Below are 15805 nucleotides of genomic sequence, written 5' to 3'. Positions count from 1 at the left end.
TTTTCAGCCTTTACATGTGGATTCTAATAGTAAATGTTTTATCTCTCAATGGTAACTTTCTACTAATTTAAGTAGGTATAAAATCGTGCCAGCTTCTTTAGTTTTCATATGAGGACAGCAGACACTTGAAAAATTACTTTTCCATTACTTTAGTGTACTAGAATTTATCCTATCTTTTATTCTTGTACTACGACAGGCCCCTGATTCTGCCTTGTCGGAGGTAGAGAAATGGTGGACAGACTAGAAAACAGGCAGATTTCAGCGCCTGCACCCCCGGCTCTTAGAACTACATTTCCCACAAAGGTGGACTACATTTCCCATGAGGCCTCGCGTGCGCGCGTAGAAGACGCAAAGCAACAGTTTCCTGTCTCGTGAAAAGCTGCGTGGCCCACGACCGGAAGGTAAGTGTGGGTCTTTTGGGGTGAGTTATTTTCTAGGTTTTACAAAGAGGAACGGTAAAATGGATAAGCAGTTGGAGGTTTCTCTTTCTCCTCTCATACCGTTTTCTCATACTTTGATCTTTTCAGGAAAGCACCGGTGTGTGAAGTGTGGGACCTCACTTAAGACCTTGTTTTTCTGTCTGTGGTGCTTCTTGGAGCTCCTGGCAGAAACTCGCAGCGCTAAGATCTTTAATTCGATTCTTAGGGAACCCTTGGACTGTGGAGTTAAGTCTTTGCTGCCTCAGAATTCTGTTTGCTCATAAAACGGAATACTGCTAGAGGCCGGGATCCCAGTCGTACGTCGGGTGGGAGAGAGGCGTGGCTACATTTTTCAAATTGGGCCATTACTTGCCCCGCGATCGTTTTTCATTAGTTATCACGGTGCGTGCTTCCTGATTCTCTGGATATTACCCCTCCTTCCTTCTTTGGTTACAATAAAGTTGATCATGGGGAAGGCTCTTTGTACTACTCAACTGGTTACTAGTATTTTCGAGACTAAAACCCATTTTTAACTTTAAAAAATGTATTGAAACTCTAGCAGTGGCTGTTTTAGTATTTACACTCGATGCTTAGGGCACGCAGCAATTCCCTCTTTCTGGTATTTGGCAGCCCCCTTTGGGTGTTACATGTCTGCTTGAGAACCACTGTATTTCACCTTGCGGATGGTACGGTGTGCTGGAGAAAGCACTAAGGAGTCTTCAGCTCAGCTCCTCTTTTTGCCACAAATTTGTGTTACCCGCTTAACCTGTTTGGACTAGTTCTTTGGTTAAATAAGGGTTGAACTAGATAACCTTGGAAACTTTTATTTGCTAACATTGGGCCTTGAGATACATGTAAAGAAGGTAAATCACTGGACTGTTTTGCTGTAATTTGCATGTAAAAAATGCCATGTGGCTTTTAACTTTTTAAAATAGAGGTATAAATAAACACTACCTTTAATCCCACTACACAGTTAGGCTTTAATCTTTTCTTGTGCCTTGTGTGTATATGGGTGTATGACTGAGATCATACTGTATCATTTGCAACCTCTTTCACCTAATTTGCATTTTCCATTAGCTTCCCATATTCCCAGTGACTAATATTGTAATGTCCATTTAATCCCTTTACTATTGGGTAGTTTGTTTTTACTTATTTGCAGTGAATATATCCTATGTGTATGAGTCACTCATTATTTCTTTCCCTTATAAATGCCTAGCAATGGAACTGGGTGAATGTATGAATGATGTAGCTTAAATATTATGGACAAAATGCATTTTGGCAGATAGGAATGGTCAAGGTCATTCATTTTTATGGTACACAGCTGTTTTTCCTTGAGCAAGCAAATTTTTTCTGCTGTCATTCTTCTGGCTTCAAATGCCAAAACTGACAACCCCCAGATTTTATATGTTCCTCATTGGATTAGAAGCATCAAGAACAAATAGATGATCCAATTTAAGGTGAGCAGAATTAGTGTTTTGGTCTGTACCCAAATTCATTTTGGTATTTAGGTCTGCACCTGGTTCCAGATAGCAGTAGTGTGAAGTTCTGTTGCAGGGGGAATAGCCTTCAATTGACAGGCGTAATTTCTAAGGAAATCTCAGTGACAAATTTTTTAAAAAGCACAGTATTCTAGAAGTAACAACTGGAGAGTAATATATTATTGAAGTAATTCTGAAGCAAAACTTGGGTTAGAATCCTGTATGTCATATAGTGCTGTTATTGAGCATCTATTACAAAGAACTTAACTCAGTTATCTCGATTTTCTATATTCCTTTAGTAATGGCGGATAACTCCTGTTACCTTTCTTCCTTCCTTTAGGATTGTGTGTGTAAAGGGCAAGTTTTTGTTCCTTCCCTTTGGCTCTCATTATTTAGGTGCTGAGAGTATGATGTAGCCGAATCATAACCCAGTTTGAGATCATCTTCCTTTGGGAAGTAAAAGTAAGGTCAAGTTCACAAATTTCCAAAATTCTTTAATGGATAAGCTTAATGCCGAGCAACTTTAAAAACACTAGTAAAAACAACAACTCACATTGGCCAAAGGCTAAAAGGTTATAGAACAGAAATAGCGCTAACTGACTTTGCTTACTAATGTGACAAAACAGAAAGACCAGGTCTGTTTTTCTTTCTTTGGCATGACTGCTGCAATTGCTGGATTTGAGAGTGGTAATTAGGAAGTTAAATGGTATCTGATACCAAAAGGTATCTGATAATACCTAGAAAAGATGAAGGATGACTGAAGTCCTTACTCTATAATGTCCCATGGGCTTTCAAATTAGTTGTTTCTGTTTAAATAAAAGGAGAGCTATAAAGAACCAGGTTACCCCAAACAATCCTGTGAAGAGACAGGTAAAAAAAAAAGACTTAAGAAGGAGAAAGAGGGAAGGGAAGCTTCCTGGGCATGACACCATTTGCAAGGTCACAACGAATACCCCAACGAAGGGCAGATCTTTTCTTCTCAGTTGGTACTAGGTAATTGTTGGGAACATATATGTGCTGAGGCTTCGATTGGGGTTCTGCTCGACACAGCATCTGCTCTCGGACACCCCAGCGTAATTCCTTCCTATGATCTTCACCAGGAAACCGCATTGAGTCCCAGTCTCGTTTGTACTCAAAATACCGGGCTACCCGGTCTACCTTGCCCCGGTTTCGGCTTAACTGGTCCAGCTTTGGGAGAATAAAGGACTTGGGTCGGCTGGCAACAATCAGGTCTTGTTCATACGCTGGAGGGCCTATTCCTTCTCTTCCTAGATAACAAATGAGCTGATCCTGAGAAATTCCTTGGTATTCATGTGGTAGATTAAATTTTTGTGAAGTATCAACTGGGGATTCCCTGTCTTCCTGAAACTGCAGATTCATCAGCCTTTGTCTTAAGTCCCAGAGATCCACATCACTTTCTGTACCAGACTCCGATTCACTGACGATGGACTCATCTGTCACTAATACTTCCCCACCTGGCTTTCTACGCAGCACTTTTCTCTTCATCACTGGCTTCCGGAGTCTTTGGGAGGCCTCTGAGACTGTTTCTGAAGTGACATTATTTTCTACATGTGGGTACTGCACGTGCACAGGAAGAGCAGATCGCTTTCCTGGGGTTATTGAAGCTTTACTGTAGGGATCATATTGGACAGACTGGGCTTCTCTTCTGACATCTCCCTCACCCTGCCCTGCACAGATATGGGTAAAAGCTGTAGCAGCTGCTAACATTCGTTCTTCTGGATCCATATTGGCCCATTTTTGTCCATCAGGTCCCATGAGTTCCTCCATTGCTTCCCCTACACTGTAGGACCTTCTGCAAGAGAAAACACTGATCAGTTTTCTGATAATAAATTCCCAGCTCATAAACTGTTCATTCCCTTCTTGTCTATTATTTTATAGCAGTCAAATGGAAAAAGAATGGCTAAAGCAATCTTAAGTACAATAGATATACAGTCATGTTCTGCATAACGATGTTTCAGTCGATGACACACTGCATATACGATGGTGGTCCCCTAAGATTAGTACCACACAGCCTAGGTATGTAGTAGGCTATCCCATCTAGGTTTGTGTAGGTATACTCTATGACGTTTGCACAATGACTAAATTGCCTAATGATTCATTTCTAAGAACGTATCCCCATAGTTAAGTGACACATGACTGTGTAATAAAATACAGATTAGTACAGGGTAGTATGGGAACAGTTTGGAGGGGCATTAACTCAGCTCTAGAGAATCTGTTACCTGCTTTCATTTCCACTCTTCTTACTCACTCTTACTTTCTACTGCCTGGTAGTTCTTGCCACCTTTAGTAGCTCCTAGGACAGGACAGGTGGGTTCTGGCACAAGAAAAACTTGAGACTACATGATATGGGGTATAATGCTTAACGTACATTATGTAACTTGTACTTAGAGGGACACTTTATGTATCCAGCAGTGTTTTAAGTGCTTTACAGATATTAATTCATGTAATCTTCACAACCGTAGGATAGGTACTCTTATTAGCTCCTTTTCACAGGTAAGTAACATGAGGCAGAGAAAGGTTAAATAACTAGCCCAAGATTATACAGCTAGAAGTAGTAGAGCTGGAATTCTAACTCAGGGAGTCTGGCTTAAGAGTCCTTGTTTTTAACCACAAGGGTGATTTAATGCCAAAAATCATCACAAAAAGCAGTAATGTGCATGCATACACTCCTTATGCTTAAGTAATCTTAATGCATCTTCAGTTGCCAAGCTAAATCTGTTCATCCCAGTACCCTGTCACTGAAATAACTTTCAATATCCAAATCGACCAGCTAAATACCCAGGGCTAGTTTCCTCACTGGATCCAGGATAGGTATCTACTGCCCACTATTTCCTGTGTCCCTACTATTTTTCTTTTTAAACTGAAAAACGAATACATGCAGCACATGGTAATTTTAAGCAAGGATTTCCCCTCCTTCCACCAAGTTTCGCTCTCAAAAGCAGTTTCTTATAATTTCTCCAGTAATTTTCCATTTTCATATGCATGTTTTTTATACCATAAAGGAGCATATATTATAGAAGTCTTCTGTGCCGTTAAGACATTCTTGGTGAGCCAGCTGTATCAGCACATGTAGACTTACTTCATTTTGTTTAAAGTTGCAGAGAATTCCAATGTAAGGGTGTACCATGGTTTATTTAGCCAGTCCCTGACTGATTTAATTAAGGCTTACGATCTTTTGTTGTTAAAAATAAATGTTACAGGGGCTGACCCCGTGGCCGAGTGGTTAAGTCTGTGCGCCCCACTACAGGTGGCCCGGTGTTTCGTCGGTTCGAGTCCTGGGCGTGGACATGGCACTGCCCATCGAGCCATGCTGAGGCGGCGTCCCACATGCCACAACTGGAAGGACCCACAACTAAGAACATACAACTATGTATGGGGGGCTTTGGGGAGAAAAAGGAAAACAATAAAAAAAAATTAAAAAAAAATAAATGTTACAATATCTTATAAATTTTTACATACTTGTGCAAGCATATGTGTATATTAAATTTCTAGAAATGGAATAAGTGGGTCAAAAGGTCGTTGTGCTCAATTTTGATAGCTGTTGCCGAATGCCCCCTAAAAAAGTTGTAACAGCAGTGTATGACAGAGCTTGTTTCTCCAAAGTGGTGTAGTATCAAATTTTCTAGTCTTTGCAGTCAGTTTGGTAAAAAATAGTTCTCTCATAAATTTATTTAAATCGAGTAAAATTCAGCATCTTTTCATACATTATAGGTGTTTTCTCCTTTTTTTATGAAATGCTTGTTCTATTTTCCTTTTCCTCTCAGGATGTTGGATTTTTTTAAATTGATCTTTATATTAAAATGGATTTATATATTCATGAAATACTTATGTATTAAGGAGGTTAGCCCTTTGCTGTCATTAATTTTTTCTTCCCAGTTTGTTGTTTACCTTCTGACTTTATTTTTTGCTAGTAGAAACTTTTACTTTTAGGTAGTCATATTTTTTGGTTTTCTGTAGTTTCTGGGTTTCTGAAGTGTCTTACTTAGAAATGCCTTTCCCACTCCAAGATTTTAAGAAAGTTTATTCCATATTTTCTTCTAGTACTTTTATAGTTTCATTTCTTACACTTAAATTTTTAAGCTATCATAGATATAGAAATTCAAAGGGCAAAAAATTAAATGAGCTACCTAGACTTAACATAGTCAGCCTTAGTAACACATGTGGAGATGATCTGCTATAACTAAAGTAACCATCAGTCATAGATTGTCTAGTACTGTCCCAATTTTAAGAATATAGTACAGCTATCTTCAGACTATTGAAATATGCCAAGAATTTCAACACTGACATCTAAATTACATTATCAAGACTGACTCTTCTAGCTGCTAGAGGTAGAGAAATCTTTTATCAGAACATGTATTAAATTTGACTTACAAAAAGGATCCTGATGCTTAATTACCTTCTTTCTGCCATCAAAACTGCTTAAAGTGGGAAAATCTCTACTCCAGGTTCTACTTCCAATATGAAGTACAATCATTGACAGGTTTCTGCAGTCAAGCTAGCTCTTATTGTACCACCTTTAAGATAGAACTGAGTATTAGATGATAGAACATACAAGTCACTAATTTTACCTGAAATATTGGAAAGCAGTAGAAACTCAGAGTAGACATTTATATTCCATATAAACAGATCTTATGATTAGAAAGATTGGACAAATATAATGAGAAGTCAAAAGGAAATGTTTAGGGAAAAAAATACCCGTAACATCAGTCCTCAATCATCTCGGCTAATGAAGAATAGAGAAATGAAATCTACAGAGATTTCCCCTAAATTCTGACTACTTAAATCACAACAATGCAAGCTGAATAATTTTTGCTACTATTTTCCTTTTCCCCTGTGAATTGGCCAGACAGGATGGAAAAGAATAATATCTGTGGATGGTCAACCCATAATAATTAAGCTAATGCTTGTATCCCTGGGCAGAAGCAAAAATCTATATCCTTTAGGCATTAAATTAAATCTCAGATACTATTTGAACCTGATGACATGATACTGACATCACCAAAGGAATCAGCACTGAAACTGTTGCATCCTGTTCCCTTCTTTTCAGGTAGGGTGGACCTATATGATTTATTTATTCCTGGAGTTGTCTTATCATGGCTGAAAATGACATAGACAGAATCCAGACTGAGAAACTCCTAAAAAGAGTACAAGAACTGGAGCAGGAGGTACAAAGACTTAAAGAACAGACCAACAACAAGGACTCAAATATTAGAGAAAATTATTCAGGAACTGGAAAAGCTAAGCGTGCATTTGATTTCAGTGCTCATGGTCGAAGACACGTAGCCCTAAGGATAGCCTATCTGGGCTGGGGCTACCAGGGCTTTGCCAGTCAAGAAAACACAAACAATACAATTGAAGAGAAACTCTTTGAGGCTCTAACCAAGACTCGACTAGTAGAAAGTAGACAGACATCCAACTATCACCGGTGTGGGCGAACAGACAAAGGAGTTAGCGCCTTTGGACAGGTAAGGGCCACTCTACTGTTACTCAGATCAAGCAATACCAATGTGTTCTAGGTGTACAAACTGAGGATTCAGGTTGGTTGTATCTCTGAAACACAGTATCTTTCTCTAATTCCACAGGTGATTTCTCTTGACCTTCGTTCTCACTTTCCAAATGGCAGGGATTCAGGGGATTTTAATTTAAAAGATGAAGTCAATGATGCTGCTAAAGAGATCCGTTATACCCACATTCTCAATCGGGTGCTCCCTCCAGACATCCGTGTACTGGCCTGGGCCCCTGTAGAACCCAGCTTCAGTGCTAGGTTCAGCTGTCTTGAGCGGACTTACCGCTATTTTTTCCCTCGTGCTGATTTAGACATTATAACCATGAACTCTGCAGCTCAGAAGTATGTTGGCACACATGATTTTAGGAACTTATGTAAAATGGATGTAGCCAACGGAGTGATTAATTTTCAGAGGACTATTCTGTCTGCTCAAGTACAGCTAGTGGGCCAGAGCCTGGCTGAGGAGAGAGGGCAAGAACCTTTCCAGCTGTGTCAGTTTGAAGTGATTGGCCAGGCCTTCCTGTATCATCAAGTCCGTTGTATGATGGCCATCCTTTTTCTGATTGGCCAAGGAATGGAGAAGCCAGAGGTTATTGATGAGCTGCTGAACATACAGAAAAATCCCCAGAAACCTCAATACAGGTAAGTTAAAAAAAAAAAAAAAACCCGAACACAAACAGCTATTGTGCTTAGAATATTTTAAAATGTATTCTAACATATCTTCCTCTCCTCACAATTGTCTAAATAATAAATCACAGATTCTGTCTTCATGAAACTTTTAATCTAACTTGTAGAATGTTATGAACACGTAGGAGGGAGTGGTATCTTTTAATTTTCTTCTGTCATTGTTCCATCCCTTTAGTAACAAATAGCTGTTTGGACCAGGCCCTTAAAAGGACGTTCATTTCTCTCTCTCTCTGTTTTCTGAATTTGTGTTAAGAGGTATATCGTTAGGTTCTGGTGAAGTTAAAAGCTGAGCATTCAACTGTTCATATTAAATCTTGCTTGCTTTGTATTATGGAGTAGTCATACTACTGTACTTTTTTATTTTTCCTAATTTTCAGTTTCTGAAATGGTAGGAAAGGCAGGAAGAATAGTCAGGCTTTTCTTTTAAGAGCAGGCTGAGGTCAGACAGACCAATAATTCATTCCTAGGCAGGGAAATCTAGTTTTTACTTCATACTGTACAAAATTTGTATAATTTTGTTTGGACAAGTTTGGAAAAATGCCACCAGCTGTTTTTAATTTTATAGCAGTATGGTGGAGCAAGTTGACTCACTTCTAGGTGACTTGTTACCATTGAAATTTATCCTCATCTAGAGCAAGCCTAACCAGTTGATCCATGGTTTATTGCCTTTTTCTTTTTTTAATTATCAAGTTATTCAAAGTTAGGGATGGTGTTATATTTTCTTACCTATTAAATACTTAATATTGACAGTTTTTCCCCTCCTTTAAACCCAACTAACCCCATTTTTTAAGAACTGTTGGATGGCTGCTATGTATTCTCATACCCTATTTCTTCTCTTTCTCTCTAGTATGGCTGTAGAATTTCCTCTAGTCCTATATGATTGTAAGTTTGAAAACATCAAGTGGATCTATGACCGGGAGGTTCAGGAGTTCAATGTTACCCACCTACAACAACTCTGGGCTAATCAGGCTGTTAAAACTCACATAGTGTATAGTATGCTGCAAGGACTGGACTCTGCTGCAGTACCCTGTGGGACAGGTACGCCAGGGAAATCCAAGGATAAAATCACTTAGCGGAACCAAAGTTATACAGAGTTACGGGGGAGGTAGCTTTACATAAAGTTTGGAGGTGATTCTGTTGTGGTGAAGTATCCATGTAATGCTTGACTGTATATATTACAGGACCAAAGATGGATGGAATGATAGAATGGAGAAATGTTACGCCTTCTGTCATAAAGCAGACCAGTGCCTTTGTAGAAGGAGTGAAAATGCGCACGTATAAGCCCCTAATGGATCGTCCTAAATGCCAAGGATTAGAATCCCGGATCCAGCATTTTGTACGTAGGGGACGCATTGAGCACCCACATTTATTCCATGAGGAAGAAACAAAAGCCAAAAGAGACTGTAATGAAAAACTAGAGGAAGAAAATACTATTTTGGAGAAACCAGCAAAGAGAATCTGTGTTGATACAGAAATTAAAACCATCATTTAACCATAGAAAATGCACCAGGATCTAGGAGGCAATAACTAGTTAAGTGGGTAGGTGGGTAGAAAGAAAATACAGAAAAATACTTACTGCAAGAAGTCCTAGAAATTCAGATGATCGGCTCTCTAAAAACAAAAACCAAAAAAGACCATAGGTCCTATTAAGCAAGTTCTTACTTGAAGAAGAAAGAATTCAAACATTCCGTCATTCCTTCCTACACAGAAGGATTAAGAGGTAGAAGCAGCAAAAAGCAGCTGTAAAATGGAGAGCTGTTTATGTACACCTGGAAGCCTGTGCCTTGTGTTCACATACATTGAAGCCCGATCCGGCTGGTGTCTGCTTTGCTGTGCTGTCCTTTTAAAAGCAAATGAGATACTCACTATCATCTGAATTCTCATAAAGAGCTTTGCCCGAGTGTCTTATTTTCTAAGACAGAAGTTAAAAATAGGAAATTTGGTCAGTTAAATATTTGCTAAATTAGTTTAGCGCCACGCACAATAGTACCTGAAGTGACCTAACTGAATAAGACAGCATCTCTTAGAAAGCTTATCAGACTAGTGCTCTGTAAGCCACAAATGGTCTCTGGTGCATGGTTTTTTTTTTTTTTTTTTACAATCTTTTACATATGTAAAAAACACTGTCGCTCATGACCTATATAAAAACAGGCCATGTAGTTTACTAACCCCTGGTCTAGTGGTTTAAGGAAAGCTCTTACAAGAGGAGATATCCAAGCTACATCTTGCACAACCAGTGGGAGCCAGTTAAAGTGGGAATAAAGAAGCAGTTTTAAGTGTGTCTAAGGCAGAAGATGCAGTTTGTGTCAAGGGTTAAAGATGACAGCTCTTGCATTCAGGTAACTGTAAATACAGTAGTATGGCTTGAGTGACAAAAGCATAGTTTAGAAAGGTGAGCAAGGATGATGTTTGTGCAGCCTTGTAGGCCTTCCCCAAGATGCTTAGATTTTATCTTCAGAGGCCACTGGGAAAAAACATGAAAAGCCAGAGTTGTGTAGCAAAAATACTGCTCTGGGTATGGTGCGGACTGGATGAGGGCAAGACAGTGGGACCAATTAGGAGGCTGTTGAAGTAACCAAGAAAATAGATGATGATGGCCCAGACTAGATTTGTACTGAGGGGGGTGGAGAGAGTAGGTGAATTTGAGATTAAGAAAGGAGAAGTAACAGCACTCTGTGGTTGAGAGAATGGGAGGTTCAAAAGTAGGAAGCTTTCAGGTTAAGTCCGAGGGTCCGATTTAAGCCTATCTGAGACACACTGGGACAGGAACATGAAGTGGGGCTTTGCTTGTTCTCAAAGTTGATAACCTTCAAAATATTACTAAAACAGCAATATTTATTCAGAAGAGTTCAAAGTTCTCTTAAATACATTATCCTTTATAGCAATTAAAATAATAAAGTAAATGAACTGAGACCTTTTGCCTCAATAACAGTTTTCATCATTGCAGAATGTATTATCCACATTTATGATATAATATTATATGTTTTTGAGATCCAAAGTTTTATTCATCAACCAACAAATAGTTTGTTCCTGGGGCCAGCCTGGTGGCACGCTCTGCTGCAGCGGCCTGGGGTTCGCTGGTTCAGATCCTGGGTGTGGACCTATGCACCACTTGACAAGCCATGATGTGGCAGGCGTCCCACATATAAAGTAGAGGAAGATGGGCACAGATCTTAACTCAGGGCCAGTCTTCCTCAGCAAAAAAGGAGGATTGGCGGCAGATGTTAGCTCACGGCTAATCTTCCTCAAAAAAAAAGTTTGTTCCTACCTATGTTCAAAACTGCATGTATACAAATGTGGTTTATCTCCTCAAGCTGCTGGCTAAAATATAACTAACATATGGGACAATGAGAAACAATGCTATCATATAAATAGTAAAGTGATCCAAAAGCTTAGTAGCAGGTGGGCTACACAAATAAGACTTCATTGGAAAAGTTCCAGGTTTAGGATGTAAAATACCGTAAAAAAAGTGAAGTGACCTTCTAGTATTGAAGAGTAAGAAGACATGTAACAGGGCTGGCCCAGTGGCGCAGTGGTTAAGTGCGCACATTCCACTTCGGTGGCCCAGGGTTTGGCAGTTCAGATCCCGGGTGCAGACATGGCACCGCTTGGCACGCCATGCTGTGGTGGGCGTCCCACATATAAAGTAGAGGAAGATGGGCACAATGTTAGCTCAGAGCCAGTCTTCCTCAGCAAAAAGAGGAGGATTGGCAGCAGATGTTAGCTCAGGGCTAATCGTCCTCAAAAAAAAAAAACCCACTAAGATTTATTCTAAATAGTCAATTGTATGATCCAGGTCTTCTGGATTTTGAATCATGTCCTCAGTTTTTGGGACTCGATCTGCCAACATTTCATAATGCCCTGAATATTCTTAAAATATGATTGCTTTCTCAATTTTGATGTGAAGATCCTTTTGTTTTTAGTGTAATCATTGAGCATAGTAGAATATCTTCACTTAAACATGTAAGGACAAACCAAAGCATTTTATTTTTTTCTACTTCCTACCTTATTTCAATGTACCTTCACTGGCTTTAGTTTTTGAGTTAAAGAAAAACCTAGAAAAGAACAGAGTTTAAAATAAGTCACTCCTTATTTTTAAAAAAATCAACTCTAAAGAAATGCTACATGGGACAAAACACTAATTAAAAAGGCATGCTTGGAAGATTCTATGGAGGCAAAGGAGTCAGAGGAGCAAAGGCTTAGATCTTAAGTAAAATCCTTTCAAGGTGAACTAGATTACACTATCAAATCTAGAAGAATAAAGATTTAGTGACATTATTTTTGGTAGTTACCACAGGAAAACTTCAACCATAAAAGTCCCAAAATGTGGGGCTGGCCCCATGGCCGAGTGGTTAAGTTCGCGCGCTCCGCTGCTGGCGGCCCAGTGTTTCGTTGGTTCGAATCCTGGGCGCCAAACCACGCTGAGGCAGCATCCCACATGCCACAACTGGAAGGACCCACAGAGAAGAATATACAACTATGTACCAGGGGGCTTTGAGGACAAAAAGGAAAAAAATAAAATCTTTAAAAAAAAAAGTCCCAAAATGTAATTTTGCAAAACTTCAGTTATTGAAGTAGTGTTTGTATAAATTCCAAAGTCTCTGACCCATGTAAGGACTAAATAAATGTTAGCAGTAAAGTAGGGCTTAGATCTTACTTTCTACATTGGAAAAAGGAATTATTTCAGTAGGTTGTGCAGTTTAAATCAGATTATATATAAATATACAAAATGTTACATATGTGATGTACATAACATGTAATATGTAACATGATATATATAAAATACATATTAATATGATATATATGTAAGTAAAATGGTGCTTTGTGAGAAGTATTACACCATTCAACGTTCATGCAATACAAAACTACCGACTAAAAAGATAGAATAGAGGAAAGTAGGGACAGAAATGGAGTAGGACTCGGGGCTAGGCGTCCTAGACAACGCTAAAGCCCAATGAGAGTTTTTTATGGCATGTGTACTATACTATATGGTGATTAGTATGTTATTTTCTTTTTATTTAAATTATGGCACACTTACTTTTTTTCTTGAACGTATGAACATGGGTGTTTGCAAATAATAAAATACAAGCTTAAGTAAGGTCCACAGGTAACTGCCAGTTCTTTTTCTTTTCTTTTGACATAAAGACCTGATAATCCTTTCTCTTTACTTGGGGGGGAACTTTCACATAGAAGCTAGAGCAGCTTATATTTTGAAGATAAATAAAGATAATATTGACCAAAATGCCCGGCAGTACCTTCTCTTCAAAAATCTTAAGACTCAGTGTCATCCTAGGTTTAGCTAGTTGCAAGTGAAAGGATCTCAAGGGTGGAAGGAGAGGACTTTAAACTGGGACAGAGGGGCTGGGTGAGTAGTTAGATTCTAACCACTACAGGGAGGCCACTGCAGAGTTACAACAAATCCCCTACCTCTGGGGAGGTTAGCATGCGGCTCTAAGCCGCAATATTAGAAAACAAAACAAGGCAACCATAATCCAAAGAGACAACAAAAGGGGGAAATAATTCTAACAGATTAAAAATCACTAATTCAAATTCCTCTTAGAAAGCTACTACAGTCACACACCTGCAGAACAGAGAAAAGAGATGATTTCCAAAGAAATAATGACTACTAAACATAGAAAAATATGTTTAATATCATTAAATCAAGCAAATAAAAACATTAAGATATCCTTTTAGATTGGTAAGATTTTTCAATACTTAGTGCTAGTCAGTGTGGAGAAATCTGCACCCTTACTCCCGGTGGGGGGGTGGGGGGGGTTGTAGATATCAATTTTTCTAGAGAGCACTCTGGCATTATGAATCAGAATTTAAACAGTACCATAATTTCTAAGCCACAGTCCACTTCCAGGAATTATTCTAAGAAGATAAATTGGACAAAAATGCAAACATGTATATGTTCAAGTAACCACTACTATGCTATTTTCTGATGATGAAGAAACTGGAAAAACAAATATCATTAGTGGATTGGTTAAATAATATATGGCACAGTATGCCATAGCAAGAAATACCATGCATCTATTAATGGTAATGCATATTCACAACAGCCAAGACTTTGAAGCAACCTAGGTGCCCATCAAGGGACGAATGGATAAAGATGATGTGGTATTTATACACAATGGAATACTACTCAGCCATAAAAAATGATGAAATCCAGCCATTTGTGACAACATGGATGGACCTTGACTTGGTATTATGCTAGGCGAAATAAGTCAGAGGGAGAAAGTCAAATACAGTCTCATCTCACTCATAAACAGTAGATAACAACACACAGACATAGAAACAGAGATTGGATTGGTTACCAGAGGGGAGGGGGGGAGGGGAGAGTGAAAAGGGTGCTTAGGCACATATGTGTGGTGATGGATGGTAATTAGTCCTTGGGTGGGGAACATGATGTTATCTACACAGGAATTGAAATATAAAGATGTACACAAGAAATTTATATAATGCTATAAACCAATGTTACTTCAATAAAAAAAGAAAAAGAATGGTAATGCATACCTACATTTGACATAGACACGTGTTCCTGAAATGTTACTAAGGCATAATCTGCTTTTTAAATGAATATGCTTTATTATATTAAAAACATACAGTTATACAAAAATAAATACATTTTATAAATATGATCATGTAAATACATATTCATAATGCATATATCTGAAGTAAACCCAAATGTGAACAGTGGTTTTTTTGATGGTTATCTGTGGCTGATGGAATTTCGAGTATTTTCTTCCTTTCTTTATATGTGCTTAATATTGCTTGGATTTATTTCTAAAAACAATGAAACTGTATAATTCTTATAATCAGAAAAAAAGGCTTATTTTCATTCTGTGGTAGGACTATAGGGTTCTTCAATTTTACCCGCTATCCTAACTCATTAGGGAAAGAGATTCTCGCACGGTTACATCCAGAAATTCACAAAAGGGGTGTGTAACTAGAGGGTGAGGACGCTTCCCCCTTTACAACAACAACACAGACGCGAGTCTGCACCATCTGCCCAGGGCGTGGTTACCGTCTCGGCCGCCCGCGGCCTCCGGGGAAGCCGGCGCCCTCGCTGGCTCGGGTCCCCGAGCCCCCGGCCCCGTCCGCCTCGCCGGGCGGCGACCCGGCGGTCCAGGCAGGCCGTGGCGCGGGAGCGGGGCGCGGTGGGCGGTCGGCGCACATTGTGACCTCGGGGGGCTCGGGCGCGCCCAGAGCACGGCACCGCTTAGACGCGCCTTAGGGAGCAAGAAGCCGGGTTCACCAGCAATGCCGAGGCTAGGACGGCGCTCCAGGGGGGACGGACAACCAGGGGAGGGAAACTCCAACTCCGTGCTACTCAGAACCCGGCCTCTCCTCAGCAGGGCCGCCTGCCCTCGGGGGCCCGTGCCGCCCCCGCCCAGCCTCCGCCCGCTTACCGGTCCCGCCGAGCCCGCCCGCCGCACCGATTCCGCCGCCCGGCTAGCGCGTCTCCGCAGGCTTCGGTTAGCGCTCCTCAGCTCGCGCAAGCGCACAGCCAGCCCACGCGCCGAGGCTGCCGTTAACCGACACACCCGGAGGTTTAAACCAGAAGAGCGAACCGGCGCCCTCGGCCCGCCCGCCCAGCCTCTTATTGGTCCTGAGGGTGAACGTCTTCCAGGCCTACATTCTGATTGGTGCACATTTCCTCTTGGCCGTCCCCCAGGGCGGGAGGAAGCCCG

General features: G+C 40.2%; 2 protein-coding genes across 11 annotated transcripts; one reads left to right on the top strand and one right to left on the bottom strand.

Moving 5' to 3' along the window:
• The first annotated feature begins 363 nt into the window (after positions 1 to 363).
• On the top strand, positions 364 to 11024 carry PUS3 (pseudouridine synthase 3). Of its 3 annotated transcripts, none has more exons than XM_046686088.1 (5): positions 364 to 401; positions 6966 to 7383; positions 7501 to 8066; positions 8959 to 9149; positions 9293 to 11024. In XM_046686088.1, the coding sequence occupies exons 2-5, from the start codon at positions 7012 to 7014 to the stop codon at positions 9601 to 9603; spliced, it is 1440 nt and encodes a 479-aa protein (XP_046542044.1). In that variant the 5' UTR covers positions 364 to 401; positions 6966 to 7011; the 3' UTR covers positions 9604 to 11024. The 3 variants fall into 3 exon arrangements, with proteins under 3 accessions (XP_046542044.1, XP_046542043.1, XP_046542045.1); XM_046686087.1 differs by lacking the exon at positions 364 to 401 and adding an exon at positions 450 to 821; XM_046686089.1 differs by lacking the exon at positions 364 to 401 and adding an exon at positions 5262 to 5288.
• On the bottom strand, positions 2375 to 15619 carry HYLS1 (HYLS1 centriolar and ciliogenesis associated). 8 transcript variants are annotated; one of them, XM_046686095.1, is made up of 5 exons: positions 15524 to 15619; positions 12117 to 12166; positions 9688 to 9722; positions 6290 to 6432; positions 2375 to 3710 (listed from the first exon to the last, which is right to left on the bottom strand). In XM_046686095.1, the coding sequence occupies exon 5, from the start codon at positions 3683 to 3685 to the stop codon at positions 2783 to 2785; it is 903 nt and encodes a 300-aa protein (XP_046542051.1). In that variant the 5' UTR covers positions 3686 to 3710; positions 6290 to 6432; positions 9688 to 9722; positions 12117 to 12166; positions 15524 to 15619; the 3' UTR covers positions 2375 to 2782. The 8 variants fall into 8 exon arrangements, with proteins under 8 accessions (XP_046542051.1, XP_046542047.1, XP_046542052.1 ...); XM_046686091.1 differs by having other exon boundaries at positions 6315 to 6432; XM_046686096.1 differs by lacking the exon at positions 6290 to 6432.
• Positions 15620 to 15805: the final 186 nt, after the last annotated feature.

Source organism: Equus quagga, chromosome 14, assembly GCF_021613505.1.
Source record: "Equus quagga isolate Etosha38 chromosome 14, UCLA_HA_Equagga_1.0, whole genome shotgun sequence".
NCBI lineage: Eukaryota > Metazoa > Chordata > Mammalia > Perissodactyla > Equidae > Equus > Equus quagga.
This window is presented reverse-complemented; position numbering and strand designations above follow the sequence as displayed.

Excerpts from the sequence above, each read along its gene's own strand:
- PUS3 (XM_046686088.1), top strand. The coding sequence starts at position 7,012 with ATGGCTGAAAATGACATAGACAGAATCCAGACTGAGAAACTCCTAAAA. Across the intron at positions 8,067-8,958 it reads CCCCAGAAACCTCAATACAG|TATGGCTGTAGAATTTCCTC; the intron begins GTAAGTTAAAAA and ends CTTTCTCTCTAG. Across the intron at positions 9,150-9,292 it reads TGCAGTACCCTGTGGGACAG|GACCAAAGATGGATGGAATG; the intron begins GTACGCCAGGGA and ends TATATATTACAG.